The following is an 18,312-nucleotide window of genomic DNA, read 5'->3' as shown; positions in this document are numbered from 1 at the left end:
GATGTGATTTTTACTCATTCACGGGATGAGGGACTTGCTGACTAGACCAGCATTTATTGTCTATCCCAGAGGGCAGCTCAGAGTCAACGACATTTTCCTGGATCTGGAGGCACATGTAGGCCAGACTAGGTAAGGGTGTCTGTTTCCCTCCCAAACGGACATTAGTGAACAGATTTTTTTTTCCCTGACAATCAACAATGGTTTCATGGTCATCGTCATGCTCTTAATTTCAGATTTTTATTGAAACAAATTCCACAACTTGATGTGGCAGGACTCAAATCCAGGTCCCCAGAACTTTACCTCTGTCTCTGGATTAACAGTCTGGCAATATTGCCATTAGGCCATCACCTCCCTGTGGAACTGTAGTGGTGTTGTCACCACTGAGACGTGGACGTTTGTATCCACTGTATGCTTACTTGAAACAAATAGCAAAGTTACAGTCTGGGCTACCTGCATAAAAATGTTTTGAGGGATCCATAACAGAACATCTTTAAGCAGATAGCCTAGACCGTAACTTTGCTATTTGTTTCAGGTAAGTGTGCAGTGGATATTCCCAGAGCGAATAAGCTGGTCCGACTGCCAGGTTCTAAAAAAACAGAAGTTATTTACAAAATTGCAGAATGAAACGCAATGAAATGAACTGAAAATAGAATACCTAAATAACTTATCCTATCTGAACCTGACAGGCTATCCCAACTTAATGATGCTGTTCCAAAATACTTGCAACAGTTCCAATAAACAGACCGCTTAGCACCAACAGTAAAGATGACACAAAAAGCTTGCAGGTTATGAAGTTTGAAGGGCAGAAGAAGGAAGAGAGCATCTAGTTTCAACTGTAACCCTGACTCAACTAACCCCCGAACTGAACTGAACTGACCTGTGCAGCTAGAGAGCTGGCCGCGCCCCCTTAATTATACCTTTTTTTTAAAGACATGAAAGCCTTAGGCTAGAGGCATTATCTGTTAGGGGTAAACAAAAAGGGTCCCAATAATCTATTCAAACCCAGTCTACCTGGAGCCTGGTCAATTACCCTCTCTTTGGAAAAAAAGACTCAAGGGTACAGTAGCTTTGAGAAAAGACTAGCTTCAAGACATAGGTTATCCCTTCACTTGCTGTTCAGCTATTGACACTTTACCCACACCATTTGACACTTTTGATCACCTGCAAATTTTTGTTATTCAGCCTGTTAACACTCCACTCACATCTTGTACTATCTTTTGACCCTCTTAATTACTTGGAATTATCTTGCAATGATCTCTCTGCCTATAAAGTCAGAGTCTGTGCACTTCCCTCCATTTCACCCGATGAAGGAGCAGTGCTCTGAAAGCTTGTGATTTCAAATAAAACTGTTGGACTATCACCTAATGTCGTGAACCTCTGACCTCTGAGGTGGCAGCGAGGGTGCATTTTAGTGATAGCAACTGAAATGCTGTGTGATTTAAGTTTGTTTTGGAAGACACGTTTGTTTTGGTTTTGGATAAGGCAGATGTTATTAAAATGAGGCAGGCTCTGGTTAAAGTGGACTGGGTACAGCCACTTGTGAGTAAATCTATAACAGAACATTGGATGTGTTCACAAAGGAACTGGGGAGAGTAGGACACAACATGTTCCCGTTAGAGTGAAATATAGAAGTAAGAAATCTAGAGAACCCAGGATGCCTAGGAATATCAGATCGGCATGGTTGGGTTGGACCGAAGGGCCTGTTTCCATGCTGTACATCTCTATGACTGTGTAAGAAGGAAAAATAGAGGCTTTTAATGGCCACAAAGGGAGCAAATCAGTAGAGCCCCATTTGGAAGATAGACAGTATGTGGGGAACTTGAGCAGTTATAAGAGCAAAGAGGGGACATGAGAAAAACACGGGTGGGTGAGATTAGGGAAAATTCCGAGATATTTGATAAATGTATCAAGGAGAAAAGATGAATCAGGGAAAAAAAGCAAGGCTCATTAGGGACCAAGGGGGCAATCTATGCATGGTGTCAGAGGACATTAGTAGGGTGTTCAACAAGTATTATTGTCAGTCTTCACTTGGAAGAAGAGGAATGGAGGTACAGAAATTTTGGGAAGAGGGAAGTTCTTGAGCTACTTGACATGGAGAGTAAGAAGGTATGAGAGGTTTTGGCAGGTTTAAAAGTGGACAGATTCTCAGGTTAGGATGTGTTGTACCTTAGGCTACGATAGGAGACAAAAGAGGAAATCACAGGGACTTGGACACAACCAGAAATAAATTGAAAGTTTATGGGAGGTGCCAGAGGACTGGAGGCCTGCTAAGGTGGTTCTAATTTTCAAGAAGGTTGGTGGAGATAAGCCAGGAAGTTACAGATCAGTAACAGTAATATCAGTGGTAGGGAAACTATGGGAGAAAATTGAATAGGAGAGAATTAATCCCCATTTGAAGAGGTTATGTTCGGCTTTGTCAGTAAGCAGTCTCACCTAACCATTTTAATTGAATTCTTTGAGGACGTGATCAGGTGTAGTTTTTGATGTAGCTTATATGAATGTCAGTAAAGCCATTGATAAAGAAGGCAAAACATATGGAATTCAGGATAGCTTGGCAAGTTAGATCCAAAATTGGCTTTCTGAAAGGAGATAGATGGTAGAAGGTTGTTTATGTGAATGGAGACCACAGTCCAGTGCTTGAATCAGTGCTGAGTCCCTTTAATGTTAATGATAAATTTAAATAATTATATAAGAAAATGTGGGAAGGGTGATATTAAGTAAGTTTGTGATGCCAAGAAGATTGGCGAGGTGGTTGATAGTGAGGAAGAAGGTCTTGGGTTACAGATGGATAGAGATGGATTGGCAAATTTAGTGACAGATGGTATTCCACCTGAAAAGTGAGGTGATGAACTTTGGAAGCAAACACAAGACAAGAGAGTTCTCAATGATTGACGAGACACTAGGAAACTCAGATGATTCAGAGGAATGCTGGGTTGTTTGACCACAGATCCCTGAAGGTGACAGGACAGGTTAATAGGGTTGTTAAGAACGCATACGTGACCCTTGCTTTATTAGTTGTTACATAGATTATAAGAGCAGGGAGGCTAAGTTGGAGCTGTATAAAACTTTGGTTAGGCCTCAGCTGGAATACTGTGTGCAGTTCTGGCTATCGCCCAGAAGAATGTGATTGAAATGAAGGAGGGGTAGAGGAGATTCACCAGGACATTATCTGGGATGGAGAATTCTGCTATAAAGAGAGGCTGAATAAGCTTGGGCTGTTTCCTTTAGAGCAGAGGAGGCTGAAGGGGAATCTGATAGAGGAGTGTAAGGTTGAGAGACATGCACAGGGTGGATAGAAAGCTCTTCCCTTGAATGGTCAGTAACAAAGGTGCACAATTTTAAGGTGTGAGGCAGGAGATTTAGAGAGGTTTGAGGAAATCTTTTTTTCATTCAGAGGGCGGTGGATATTTGCGGTGGAAACGGTGGCACAGTGTTTAACACTGCTGCCTCATAGAGCCAGAGACCCGGGTTCAATTCCCGCCTCAGGCGACTGACTGTGTGGAGTTTGCACATTCTCCCCATGTCTGTGTGGGTTTCCTCCGGGTGCTCCGGTTTCCTCCCACAGTCCAAAAATGTGCAGGTTAGGTGAATTAGCCACGCTAAATTGCCCGTAGTGTTAGGTGTAGTGGAATGGGTCTGGGTGGGTGCGCCTCAGCGGGTCGGTGTGGACTTGTTGGGCTGAAGGGCCTGTTTCCACACTGTAAGTAATCTTAAAAAAAATCTAATCAAAACCTTTAAACAGCTCTTGCATGAGCACTCAGAATGTTAGACCCTAAGACATAGGATCTAATGGCTGATGGGCATTTCAACTCCACTTACCCGCATTCTCCCCGTAGCCCTTAATTCCTCATGACATCAAGAATCTATCAATCTCTGCCTTGAAGACATTTAGTGTCCCGGCCTCCACTGCACTCTGCGGCAATGATTCCACAGGCCCACCACTCTCTGGCTGAAGAAATGTCTCCGCATTTCTGTTTTGCATTGAACCCCTCTAATTCTCAGGCTGTGTCCATGGGTCCTAGTCTCCTCGCCTAATGGAAACAATTTCCTAGCGTCCACCCTTTCCAAGCCATGTATCATCTTGTAAGTTTCTATTAAGTCTCCCCTTAATCTTCTAAACTCCACTGAATACAATCCCAGGATCCTCAGCTGTTCCTCATATGTTAGACCAACCATTCCAGGGATCATCCGTGTGAATCTCCGCTGGACACGTTCCAGTGCCAGTATGTCCTTCCTGAGGTGTGGGGACCAAAACTGGACACAGTACTCCAAATGGGGCCTAACCAGAGCTTTATAAAGTCTCAGCACATCGCTGCTTTTATATTCCAACCCTTGAGATAAGTGACAACATTGCATTCGCTTTCTTAATCACTGACTCAACCTGCATTTTTACCTTTAGAGAATCCTTGACTAGCACTCCCAGATCCCTTTGTACTTTGGCTTTACGAATTTTCTCATTGTTTAGAAAGTAGTCTACGCTTTTATTCTTTTTTTCCAAAGTGCAAGACCTCACATTTGCTCACGTTGAATTCCATCAGCCATTTCCTGGACCACTCTCCCAAACTGTCTAATCCTTCTGCAGCCTCCCCACTTCCTCAGTACTACCTGCCTGTCCACCTAACTTCGTATCATCTGCAAACTTCGCTAGAATGCCCCCAGTCTCTTCATCCAGATCATTAATATAATGTGAACAGCTGCGCCCCAACACTGAACCCTGCGGGACACCGCTTACCATTCCGAAAAAGAACCTTTTATCCCAACTCTCTGCCTTCTATCAGACAGCCAATCCTCAATCCATGCCATAGCTCACCTCGAACACCATGGGCCCTCAACTTGCTCAGCAGCCTCCCGTGTGGCACCTTATCAAAGGCCTTTTGGAAGTCCAGATAGACCACATCCACTGGGTTTCTCTGGTCTAACCTACTTGTCACCTCTTCAAAGAATTCAAAGGTTTGTCAGACACGACCTCCCCTTACTAAATCCATGTTGACTTGTTCTAATCAGACTCTGCTCTTCCAAGAATTTAGAAATCTCATCCTTAATGATGGATTCTAGAATTTTACCAACAACCGAGGTTAGGCTAATTGGCCTATAATTTTCCACCTTTTGTCTTGATCCTTTCTTGAACAAGGGGGTTACAACAGCAATCTTCCAATCATCCGGGACTTTCCCTGACTCCAGTGACCTTTGAAAGATCTCAACCATTGCCTCCGCTATTTCCTCAGCCACCTCTCTCAGAACTCTAGGGTGTATCCCATCAGGGCCAGGAGATTTATCAATTTTAAGACCTTTTAGCTTTTCTAACACTTTCTCTTTTGTAATGGCAACCATGCACAACTCAGCCCCCTTAATTGTTGGGATATTACTCATGTCTTCCACTGTGAAGATTGACGCAAAGTACTTGTTAAGTTCTCCTGCTATTTCCTTATCTCCCATCACTAGGCTTCCTGCATCAGTTTGAAGGGGCCCAATGTCTACTTTTGCCTGTCGTTTGTTTGTTTCTTATGTATTGTGATTCCATCTAATGTTGTGATGTTCAAATCTATGGGCCAAGTGCTGGAAAGTGGGACTAGTGCAACTCTAGAGCAGTTGTGTCAGGACAGACTCAGTGGGCCAAAAGGCCTCTTCTGTACTACATGATGCCATGAAATGACCAATTTTTCTACTTCATTGACTTTGGTGTTGTGGGCATCAGTGTGGTTCTGCAGATGAAGCAGATTTGGACGGTAGGAGAATTAGGCAGGAATTTAATCCTCATTTCACAATTATAAGTTCTGCCTTTTAATTTCCATGATACACTTATATGTCCAAACTATAATGTTAATTGACTGTAGAGTACTTACAGATTTTTACAGGCTGTTTCATTATAAATAGGAACACAAACTTGTCGTAGAAAAGCTTAAGAGTGCCTGCAGATACAAGGTTTTTAAAATATATGTTAAATTGATATAGAAGGAGTTCAATGTTGGTATCTGCCACTGTGATCCTCGCTGTTACCCAACTGCAATGTAAGTTGCTGTTTTTAGGAAAGAAGAAAATATGAGGTCTGGTTTTGTCACCAGGTGTGAAACTTCCTCTAGTTGTGTCAACTTGGACTGGTTTTGTATTGATTCTGTCTACATAAATGTATTTTGAAGCCTATGTTATGATTCCACTTTTCAATAATAATATTTTTAAAAAGGCGTACTTCAATCAATTGTGCTTACTTTCAGGTCATAGTTCAGTTCCAGGCTTCCTCACAACCAGATGAATGGGGAACTACACCAGATGGGCAGACTAGGCCAAGAGTGGTCAAACGTGGGATTGATGATGACCATGATGAGATTCCTGAAGGTATGAATCTGATCACCATTCTATTGAGGGAGTAGCATCAGGTAACTACAAATCAGACTTGAAAAGGGTGGCACTGGAAAAGCATAGCAGGGCAGGCAGTATCCAAGGAGCAGGAGAGTTGACTTTTCGAGCATGTGTCATCTTCTCTCTCGTTCCCTCGCACCCTCTAATGAAGGGTTTATGCCCGAAATGTTGACTCCTGCTCCTCGGATGCTGCCTGACCTTCTGAGCTTTCCACTGGCCCAGCCTTTTCTGATTCTCCGGCTTCTGCAGTCGTCACTTTCTCCTAACTACAAATTAGCATGAGTAAATAAAATTGCTTTTCTCAGTGCCAAAGAAAATTCTACAAAGTATCATTAAACATATAAAGCTACTAAATATCTCCTTTTATTGTATTACAAATTAGTGCTTTCACAATACTATGGTCAATCCTATGGTCACCTCCCTATTTTGAGATTTTTTGTTGATGTTAGTTGCTGTTGGTTCTCCAATAATTGACATTTTATCACTGAAAGTACCTCTGTCTTTTGAAGAAATACTGAGGAGGATCTTGCTTTACCAGCAAGTGATGTAACCGTCAGTGCCTTTTTTGAGTGCTACGTTTTTATATGAAGTGCCTTGAATAATTTCTCCTGATCTTGATAAAGGCTAAGAACTTGCATTTTGTTGAGACTTTCATTTTATTATTTAGGTGAGCTGCCAGACGTTAATCATCTTGTGTTCATGGCACATGGAATTGGGCCTGTATGTGACCTACGTTTCAGAAGCATTGCTGAATGTGGTAGGTCTGATTGTTAATAAGAATTTTCCTTGCTGATATTTTGAAAATTTGTCATTAATGCATCTCGAATATTTGAAGAAAACCTAAATTCAAGTAGCTTTGTAAGAAAACATGTGGTAAATAACCATTTAAAAAGTTTAACTAGCCAGGTTCAGAAATATTTTGGGGCATTGAGAGATTTATCCAGGATGAAAAGGTTTTTTAATGTAAGTGCAGAAACGGTTCAGGGCAGGAGAGAATGACCAAAATCCCTGATGTGTTTGTAGCTACATGATTCCAACATTACATTTCAGAAGTACTAATTAAAATTTGTTTCTACTTCTAAAAGCAAAACTCTTTTGGCAGGCATAACACTCTTCATAATTGAGCTTAGTTTAAAGTTAGTCAGATTTATACTTAACAGTTTTTGTATTATTTCAAGTTGAATAGTGTACTTTACTCATAAGTTAAACTTTCAATCTTCCATTGTCAGTGTAAAAGTCGTGGCAAGTTGGAGTCATTAATTCTGCAGTGATCATACACATTGTTGTAACCTTGATGATATGAATCAGCCCTGTTTTCCCAGAGAAGTTGTTTCAAAATCATATCCTATTTTACTCTCTAAATGGTTTCCCGATTTCATTTTGTCAACAAATTATTATATCTTGTTTTATCCTCGACTTCACATGTTAAGGATTCACTAGAAACTTCACTACTGGACAGTTGCATAGCTTCCCTGAACTAAATCAATCCGAGAAAGTCATTCCATAAAACATCGATTATTTCTTGTGAATTGATAATCTTGAGCAGATGCAGGTATGATGCTTTGTAATGGCCTCTGTTGCATATTAGACTAGGCAGGATTGAGAGTCATAAGGAGGAGGTGTTAGCAATTGTGGAAAGTGTGAAAATGGATAAGTCCCCTGGGCTGGATGGAATTTATCCTAGGATTCTCTGGGAAACAAGGGAGGAGATTGCAGGGCCTTTGGCTTTGAACTTAATGTCATCATTGTCCACAGGAATAGTGCCACAAGACTGGAGGTTAGCAAATGCCCCCTTGTTCAAGAAGGGGATTAGAGAGAACCCTGGTAGTTGCAGATCAGTGAGCCTTATTTCAGTTGGGGTAAAGTGTTGGAAATGATTATAAGAGATAAGATTTATAATCATCTAGGAAGGAATAATTTGATTAGAGATAGTCAACACGGTTTTGTGAAGAGTAGGTTGTGCCTCACAAACCTTATTGAGTTCAGTGAGAAGGTGACCAAACAGGTGGATGAGGGTAAAGTGTTGGATGTGGGATATATGGCTTTTAGCAAAACATTTGATAAGGTTCCCCACAGTAGGCTATTGTAGAAAATATGGAGGCATGGGATCGAGGGTGATTTAGCGGTTTGGAGCAGAAATTGGCCTGTTGTACGAAGACATCGTGGTGGTTGATGGGAAACGTTCTGTTGCTGGAGTTCTGTTGCTAGCAGTGTACCACAAGGAACTGTTTTGGGGCCACTACTGTTCGTCATTTTTATAAATGCCCTGGATGAGGGCTTGGAAGATGGGTTAGTAAATTTGCGGATGATATTAAGGTCGGTGGAGTTGTGGACAGTGCAGAAGGATATTGCAGGTTACAGAGGGACCTAAAAAAGCTGCGGAGCTGAGCTGAGAAGTGGCAAATAGAGTTTAATGTGGCACAGTATGAGCTGATTCACTTTGGAAGGAGTAACAGGAATAGAGAGTACTGGGCTGATGGTAAGATTCTTGGTAGTGTAGATGATCAGTGAGATCTCCGTGTCCATGTGCATAGTTCCTTGAAAGTTGCCACCCACGTTGATAGGGTTGTTAAGAAGACATATGGTGTGTTGACTTTTATTGGCAGAGGGATTGAGTTTCGAAGCCATGATGTCACGTTGCAGCTGTACAAATCTCTGATACAGCTGCACTTAGAGTATTGCGTATAGTTCTGGTCACCGCATTATTAAGAAGGACGTGGAAGCATTGGAAAGGGTGCAGAGGAGATTTACCAGGATATCGCCTGGTATGGAAGGAAAATCTTGTGAGGAAACGCTGAGGGACTTGAGGCTGTTTTCCTTAGAGAGAAGAAGATTGAGAGGTGACTTAATTGAAACATATAAGATAATCAGAGGGTTAGATAGGGTGGACAGTGAGAGCCTTTTTCCACGGATGGTGATAGCGAGCAAGAGGAGACAGCTTTAAATGGAGGGATGATAGATATAGGACAGATGTAGTAGGGATGTGGAACGCCCTGTCTGCAATTGTAGTCGACTTGCCAACTTTAAGGGCATTTAAATGGTCATTGGATAAACATATGGATGATAATAGAATAGTGTAAGTTAGATGGGCTTCAGATTGGTATCACAGGTCAGCGCGATATTGAGGGCCGAAGGGCCTGTACTGCACTGTAATGTTCTATCTAACAGATCCAACATATGTTGGATAATAAACTTGGGGAACAGGTAAAGGTGTATTCCAAATTGTTTGTGCCATTGTTGGGATATCTTACTCCTGTATAGATTTAGCAAGGGTACATTTTCAGAACATTAGTTACTGAAGATATTGGCTTCTTGGGTTCTATCTTCCTATCGCAGGTGCCTCCTTATTCTCAAAGTTTGTTACTTTGGAATGGTTCTGTAGAATGTGGAGGAGACAAATTAACGACAGATGAAAACTACCCTTGCACCTTTTAATTAAAGCATTCTCCACAAATTCATACTGAGTTCCATCCTGTTCCCTAGACACTCCGTTAAAGATTATCTTTTGAGATTTGGGATATATTGACCCAGATCTTCCAATGGGAAGATAGTCATTGCAACATTGTTGATCGGAGTTTTCCTTTGGTATCATGTCCCACAGCCATTGACTACCTGGACTTTGCAACTTCCAACAGTCAATTGTTTGCTGCCTTAACGTTCCAAAAAAGACCCCAGTATTTTTGTAGAGTTGGAAACATATGACGATTCCGATTGAGTCAGCTTAATAGTTGCCTAGTACTCCTAGGTAATTATTACACTACCCCTGACTCACCATTGACATCCCTCCCACTGGACCCGATCTGACCCCTGACACAGATCTAAACAAACTCCATCTTTGCGAACAGACAAAACGCATCCAGAAACCATAGCCACTCTCCCCTACATCAAAGACATCTTGGAAATGACTGCCAGACTACTCAGACCCCTTGGCATCATAGTAGCCCACAAAGCCACCAACACACTAAAACAGCAGCTAAAAAACTTGTAAGACCCTATACAGACAACAAGCAAAACTAATATTATTACCAAAATATCATGCAAGGACTGTAACAAACACTACATTAGACAAACAGGCAGAAAACTAGCCACCAGGCATAAAGTTCACCAAGGGGGAAGAAACCGACAACAAACTCGCATTCCTGGATGTCACAGTCGAAAGAACAGACAACTGAGAACTACAAACCTGCACATACAGAAAACCGACAAACACTGACCAAATACTTAACTACGCCAGCAACCATCCCAACACATAAGAACAAAGCTGTATCAGAACGCTAATCCAACGAGCCACCTCACACTGCAGCACAGACGAACTTTGGAAAACAGAGGAGAGCCACCTATACAACGTATTTAAGAAAAACGGATACTCAAAAAATTCAGTCCGCAGATTCCTCAAGAACACATCACGTCAAGCAGACCAAACACAGCCAGAAACCCTAAACACCTTACCATACATCAAAGAAGTTTCAGAAATGACAGCCCGACTACTAAGACCCATCGGAATCCAAGTAGCACACAAACCCACCAACACTTTCAAACAAAAACTAACAAACTTAACAGACCCAGTACAACCCATGGACAAAACTAACGTCGTCTACAAAATTCCATGCAAGGACTGCCACAAATACTATGTTGGACAAACAGGAGAAAAGGTAGCCACCAGGATACATGAACACTCTCTCGGCGGAGCAGGTAACGGCTGTCTGGTGGTGTGTTTTTTTTTAAAGTCGCGGGTATAGTCCAGTTTTTCTTTCTTAACGGCTAAAATTTAAAGTTTTTTTTTAAGCGCCTAGCGGACCCGGAAGCTGGTGTCGCGCTAGCTTACCTGGGAAGGTTTTTTTTCTTATATAAGCGCGCAGGCGAGGAACCCGAGGCACTACAGGGGTAAAGCCTCCCACCCGCCCTCCTCCTCTAACCTAATAATAAGACCCGTTGTGGTAAGCAGGTAAGTGCTGCATTTTGCTTGTTTGTTTCTTTAGATCTAGTTTTTTAAAGTTTACCTTTTAGAGGGATGGCAGCGAAGGCAGTGCAATGTTCCTCTTGCAACATGTATGAGGTGCGGGAAGCCATTAGCGTCCCTGCTGATTACACTTGCAAGAAGTGCACCCATCTCCAGCTCCTCCAAGACCGTGTTAGGGAACTGGAGCTGGAGTTGGATGAACTGCGGATCATTCGGGAGGCAGAGGTGGTCATAGATCAGAGCTTTAGGGAATTAGTTAGTCCGAAAGTTATAGAGAGATGGGAGACAGTGAGGGGGAGTGGGAGGAAGCAGCCAGTGCAGGGACCCTCTGCGGTCATTTCCCTCAAGAACAAGTATGCCGTTTTGGATACTTGTTGGGGGGATGACTTACCAGGGGTAAGCAACGAGGTTCAGGCCTCTGGCATGGAGCCTGTCCCCGTTGCTCAGAAGGGAAGGGTGGAGAAAGGTAGAGCGATAGTTATTGGGGACTCAATAGTGAGGGGCACAGATCGGCGGTTTTGCGGGGGCGACAGAGACTCACGATTGGTATGTTGCCTCCCAGGTGCAAGGGTACGTGATATGTCTCTGATCGTGTTTTCCGGGTCCTTAACGGGGAGAGGGAGCAGCCCCAGATCGTGGTCCACGTTGGAACCAACGACATAGGTAGGAAGAGGGGTGAGGATGTTAGGCAGGCTTTTGGGGAGCTAGGTTGGAAGCTCAGAGCTAGAACGAACAGAGTTGTTGTCTCTGATTTGTTACCCGTGCCATGTGATAGAGAGTCGAGGAATAGGGAGAGAGAACAGTTAAATGCATGGCTACAGGGATGGTGCAGGAGGGAGGGATTCCGGTTTCTGGACAACTGGGGTTCTTTCTGGGGAAGGTGGGACCTCTATAAACAGGATGGCCTACACCTGAACCTGAGGGGCGCCAGTATCCTGGGGGGAGGTTTGCTAGTGCTCTTTGGGGGGGGTTTAAACTAACTCTGCAGGGGCATGGGAACCTGGACTGTAGCTTTAGGGTACAGGACCTTGAGTGTAGGGAGGTTAGGAACAAGGCATCGATCTTGAAGGAGTGTGCCTGTAAACAGGAAAGTGGCTTGAAGTGTGTATACTTCAATGCCAAAAGTATAAGAAATAAGGTAGGTGAACTTGCAACGTGGGTTGGTATGTGGGACTTCGATGTTGTGGCCATTACAGAGACGTGGGTAGAACAGGGACAGGAATGGCTGTTGCAGGTTCCAGGGTTTAAATGTTTTAGCAGGGTCAGAGATGGGGTAAAAGAGGGGGAGGTGTGGCATTGCTTGTCAAGGATAGTATTACAGCGGTGGAAAGGACGATGGAGGAAGACTTGCCATCTGAGGTAGTTTGGGCTGAGGTTAGAAATAGGAAAGGTGAGGTCACCCAGTTAGGAGTTTTCTACAGGCCTCCTAATAGTCCGAGAGAAGTAGAGGAAAGTATTGCGAGGATGATTCAGGAGAAGAGTGAAAGTAGCAGGGTGGTTGTTATGGGGGACTTTAACTTCCCAGATATTGACTGGGAAAGCTATAGCTCGAGTTCGTTAGATGGGTCGGTGTTTGTCCAATGTGTGCAGGAGGGTTTCCTGACACAATATGTAGACAGGCCAACAAGAGGTGAGGCTATACTGGATTTGGTTCTAGGTAATGAACCAAGCCAGGTGTTAGACTTGGAGGTAGGTGAGCACTTCGGGGACAGTGACCACAACTCGGTGACTTTTACTCTAGTGATGGAGAGGGATAAGTGTGCACTGCAGGGCAAGAGTTATAGCTGGGGGCAGGGAAATTATGATGCGGTGAGGCATGACTTAGGATGCGTGGATTGGAAAAATAGGCTTCAAGGGAAGAACACAAATGATATGTGGAGATTGTTCAAGGAACAACTATTGGGTGTCCTTGATAAGTATGTACCAGTCAGGCAGGGAGTAAAGGGTCTTGTGAGGGAGCCGTGGTTTAATAAGGAATTGGAATCCCTTGTGAAAGGGAAGAGGCGGCCTATGTAAAGATGAGGCGTGAAGGTTCAGTTGGGGCGATTGAGAGTTATAAGGTAGCCAGGAAGGATCTAAAGAGAGAGCTAAGAGCAGCGAGATGGGGACATGAAAAGTCCTTAGTTGGTAGGATTAGGGAAAACCCAAAGGCTTTCTATAGGTATGTCAGGAATAAAAGGATGACTAGGGTAGGTATCGGTCCAGTCAAGGTTAGTAGTGGGAAGTTGTGCGTGGAGGCGGAGGAGATTGGAGAGACACTAAATCAATACTTTTCGTCAGTATTCACTCAGGAACAGGACACTGTTGCTGATGTGAATATTGAATCACAAGTGATTAAAATGGATGACCTTGAGGTATGTAGGGAAGAGGTCTGGGGAATACTGGAAAGGATGAAAATAGGTAAGTCCCCTGGGCCTGATGGCGTTTATCCTAGGATCCTCTGGGAAGCTAGGGAGGAGATAGCGGAGCCATTGGCCTTGATTTTTATGTCGTCATTGTCTACGGGAATAATGCCAGAAGACTGGAGGATAGCGAATGTGGCCCCCTTGTTCAAGAAGGGGAGTAGGGATAGCCCGAGTAACTATAGGCCAGTGAGTCTCACTTCTGTTGTGGGCAAAGTCTTAGAGAGAATTGTAAAGGATAGGATTTATGAACATCTGGATAGGAATAATGTGATCAAGGATAGTCAGCATGGTTTTGTGAAGGGCAGGTCGTGCCTCACAAACCTTTTTAAGTTCTTTGAGAAGGTGACCAAGGAAGTGGACGAGGGTAAAGCAGTAGATGTGGTGTATATGGATTTTAGCAAGGCGTTCGATAAGGTACCCCATGGTAGGCTAATGCAAAAACTATGGAGGTATGGCATTGAGGGTGCATTAGAGGTTTGGATTAGGAATTGGCTGGCTGGAAGGAGACAGAGGGTAGTAGTTGATGGTATAGGTTCATCTTGGAGTGCAGTTACTAGCGGTGTTCCACAAGGATCTGTTTTGGGACCATTGCTGTTTTTCATTTTTATAAATGACCTAGAGGAGGGGCTTGAAAGCTGGGTGAGCAAGTTTGCGGATGACACGAAAGTCGGTGGAGTTGTGGACAGCGAAGAAGGATGTGGCAGGTTACAGCGGGATATAGATAAGTTGCAGAGCTGGGCAGAAAGGTGGCAAATGGAATTCAATGTAGCTAAGTGTGAAGTCATTCACTTTGGTAGGAGTAACAAGAAGATGGAGTACTGGGCTAATGGTAGGCTACTTGGTAGTGTGGATGAGCAGAGGGATCTTGGTGTCCATGTACACAGATCTCTGAAAGTTGCCACCCAGATAAATAGTGCTGTGAAGAAGGCATATGGTGTACTGGGCTTTATTGGTAGAGGAATTGAGTTCCGGAGTCCTGAGGTCATGTCGCAGTTGTATAAGACTCTGGTGCGGCCTCATCTGGAGTATTGTGTGCAGTTTTGGTCGCCATACTGTAGGAAGGATGTGGAGGCATTGGAACGAGTGCAGAGGAGGTTTACCAGGATGTTGCCTGGCATGGTAGGAAGATCGTATGAGGAAAGGCTGAGGCACTTGGGGCTGTTCTCATTGGAGAAAAGAAGGTTTAGGGGAGATTTGATAGAGGTGTACAAGATGATTAGGGGTTTAGATAGGGTTGACAGTGAGAACCTTTTTCCGCTAATGGAGTCAGCTGTTACTAGGGGACACAGCTTTAAATTAAGGGGTGGTAGGTATAGGACAGATGTTAGGGGTAGATTTTTTACTCAGCGGGTTGTGAGTTCATGGAATGCCCTGCCAGTAGCAGTGGTGGACTCTCCCTCTTTATGGTCATTTAAGCGGGCATTGGATAAGCATTTGGAGGTTATTGGGCTAGTGTAGGTTAGGTAGGCTTTGGTCGGCGCAACATCGAGGGCCGAAGGGCTTGTACTGCGCTGTATTTTTCTATGTTCTGTGTTCTATAACACCAGCTAGCCACAAAAAGACACGACCCTCTCTCCCTCGTAGCCCTACACACGGAAGAAAAAACCCACCATTTCGAATGGGGCAACACATCTATCTTGGGACAGGCTAAGCAAAGACATGCCAGAGAATTCCTAGAGGCCTGGCACTCCAACCACAACGCCATAAACAAACACGTAGATCTAGATACCATCTATCAACCCCTCAGAAAATGAACAGGAAGTGATATCACTACAAACCCCAGGAACCCCATCCAGAACAAACATATAAATAGAAAGCAGGAGACAACAGCTTCGCTTCACTTGGAGGTCACCACTGATGATGTTACTTATCCAGACGTTTCATTACCTGGCTATCAAACCTACAGCTCAGCGAGAAAACCTACACCCTAAACCTCAACCTGAGCTACAAACCTTGCACTAACCACCAGGATACCTGAACATCAACTAGCCACAAAACGACATGACTCTCTCTCTCACTGGTATCCTTATAGACAGATAAGGAAGGACACCACTTCGATTGGGCCAACACATCCATCCTAGGAAAAGCCAAACAGACATGCACGAGAATTCCTAGAAGCATGGCATTCCAACTGGAACTCTCTCAACAAACACATCGAGTTAGACCCCATCTACTGCTCCCTGAAATAAAACCAGGAGATGATGTCACCACAGGAGATGATGTCACCAACCCAAACATATAAATAGAAAGCAGGAATTATCAACAGTGCTTTGCCTGCAGGCCCACTGAAGATGTTACCTAATAGAGTGATGAAATGTCTGGAAATGAACCTTCCAGCTCAGCAACAATTCCATCTAGCCTGACATTTTGCAACCCCAACCCAGATTCCCAAAATCCCCACCTCCCCACCTCCCCACCCAAAAACATACCCACCTTGATAGTTTTTGACTATCCTGCCCCCATCTCTCATCACGACTAAAATGCCTGAACTAGATTGCTTCATCTGAGGAGGCACCTGGCCCATATGTGCACATGAAGGATTCCTCTTTTTAACCTTAGGATAAACATTGGAAATAGGGTTTCCAGTCCTGAGGAGAAGATCTGAGCTGTCATTTCCAGCCTAGCCCTGGAGCTTAGCTCATGATATGCTGCTTCTTAGATATGCTAACTACCTTTATATTTTTTAATAATTATGGTAACACATAGTTCAAGTCACTTACATGCTTTCTCAGGTTCACAGGGACTGAGAATAGATCTGCAATTTGAACAATGCTTCATTCCTTGAATGAAAGAGACATTTCTAATATTAAATTGATCTTGATGCTTTTTGGTAGTAGTGACAGACCTGGATTTTCAGCTTGAGTTTATACATTGGCCAACTGTCAAATAAATATAGTTTCTTTACTTTGTCTTGTGAACAAAACTTGATTGAGTTCTTTAACGCATTCAAAATTTGTTTTTATTCCTACTTGTCAAAGTGTAAACATACCTCATGATGGATAACATTTCTATTTTAAACATGAATGATTTAGTACAGAAGTGCAATGTCATCAAAACTCAAGGTATTTCAACAGAAAGTGCTTTTGCCCCCTTGTGTGTTTACTATTTGCATATTGTACATAACTACAGTTCTCTAATCCATTTTAGTATTATCCAGAACACTGTACGTCTGACAATATTGTAATGAAGCAGCAGCCTTGTTCCTTTTAACTCTAATTGTCTTGTTTAATGGTCCTGTGACAATTCATTTTGTTTTCCAAATAGCCCTTTGAGAAATATTTATTCTGCCCTTCCATTTATAGCACCAATGTATCCTTTTTCTTATCTAAGTTTGCAGTTGACTGTCATTTTCAAAAGGGCTTCAGCCTCCCCATTTTATTAATAGCTCACCATTTGTTTATTCTATTTACAAAGCTTTTTAAACTCTCATATTGCAGCAATTCCATGTTTAGTCACTTGGTGGCACTGTGACACTGATAGCTTCACGACAATAGAATCATAGAATCGTACAGCACAGAAACAGGCTGTTTGGCACAACCTGTCCATACCAACTGGATTCCTAAACTGAACTAATCTCATTTACCTGCACTTGGCCACATCCCTCTAAACCATTCCCATGCACTAAACATTGTAATGGTACCCGCCTGTACCACTTCCTCTGGCAGCTTGTTCAATAATAACGCACCATCTTCTGCGTGAAAAGTTGCCCTTTATGTTTCTTTAAAACCTTTCCCCTCTCTCCTTAAAGCTATGCTCTCTAGTTTTTTTCTTTTATTATGCAAAAAAGTTGTAAATTCCCATTATAAATGTTTAGAAATATCATGAAAGTTTTGAATGGAAAGGGCTAATAAAGTAATGAAAGATGTTGTTAGGTAAGTGTTTGGATGGGTGATTTGTTGGGCACCAAAAATATTTTCAGTGATAGAGTCGGGTAGGCTTGTCAGTTGTGCTCTTGCCACTTATAAAAGGCTCATGAACTCAAGCACTATTACACACAAGCTGAGGCAACAATTAATTGCATTATCAAGAGAATTTTGCATTGATACTAATACAGCCATTTGGGTGAGCTATTAAACTGAGGCTCCATTCCAATGGCTTGGCTAAGTTGTAATGTTACATGCCACATTTTTTGAAGCAACATGTAATGTTTTCAGTGTCTCAATCAACACTCTTCCTTGAGAAGCATCACCAGGGTCAGATTATTTGATTATTCATTCCACTGTTGCTCACGGGACCCTGATGTACCCTGTCAATTTAACTACAGAAATTGCATTGACAATAATGTACTCAGGGTATCCAGAGAGGAGCGATATGTGTATTATCAATTCAAGTTATAATTTGATTTTTCTTTCATGTTAAGAATCACCAAGCCATTCACAAGCTTGCAATTTATTGTTAACACTGTTGAAAATATCCAATTCATGGTTTAGGTGTTTCAAAATATAATTTTTGACTTTTAGAATATAAGCCTGTAGTTTTACAAACGTACTATCGAGGAGTAGACGTAGGTCACTCGACCCCTTGGGCCTGCTCCATTGTCAGTAAGATATGGCTAATATGATTACTCCACATTCCTGCAACCCCAATAAT

The 18,312-nt window shown here is 42.9% G+C and overlaps 1 protein-coding gene across 1 annotated transcript in view; it reads left to right on the top strand.

Annotated features, from left to right (window-relative positions):
- sec23ip (SEC23 interacting protein) overlaps positions 1-18,312 on the top strand; it is a 132,377-nt gene that overhangs the window by 23,118 nt on the left and 90,947 nt on the right. Inside the window, exons 6-7 of the mRNA XM_060842074.1 lie at positions 6,213-6,333; positions 7,025-7,114. Coding sequence (XP_060698057.1) covers positions 6,213-6,333; positions 7,025-7,114 — 211 coding nt within the window. The remainder of the gene's footprint in view (positions 1-6,212; positions 6,334-7,024; positions 7,115-18,312) is intronic.

This window comes from Hemiscyllium ocellatum, chromosome 22 (assembly GCF_020745735.1).
Source record: "Hemiscyllium ocellatum isolate sHemOce1 chromosome 22, sHemOce1.pat.X.cur, whole genome shotgun sequence".
In the NCBI taxonomy this organism is placed as follows: Eukaryota; Metazoa; Chordata; class Chondrichthyes; order Orectolobiformes; family Hemiscylliidae; genus Hemiscyllium; species Hemiscyllium ocellatum.
The sequence above is the reverse complement of the archived record's forward strand: the minus strand, read 5'-3'. Positions and strand labels throughout refer to the sequence as shown.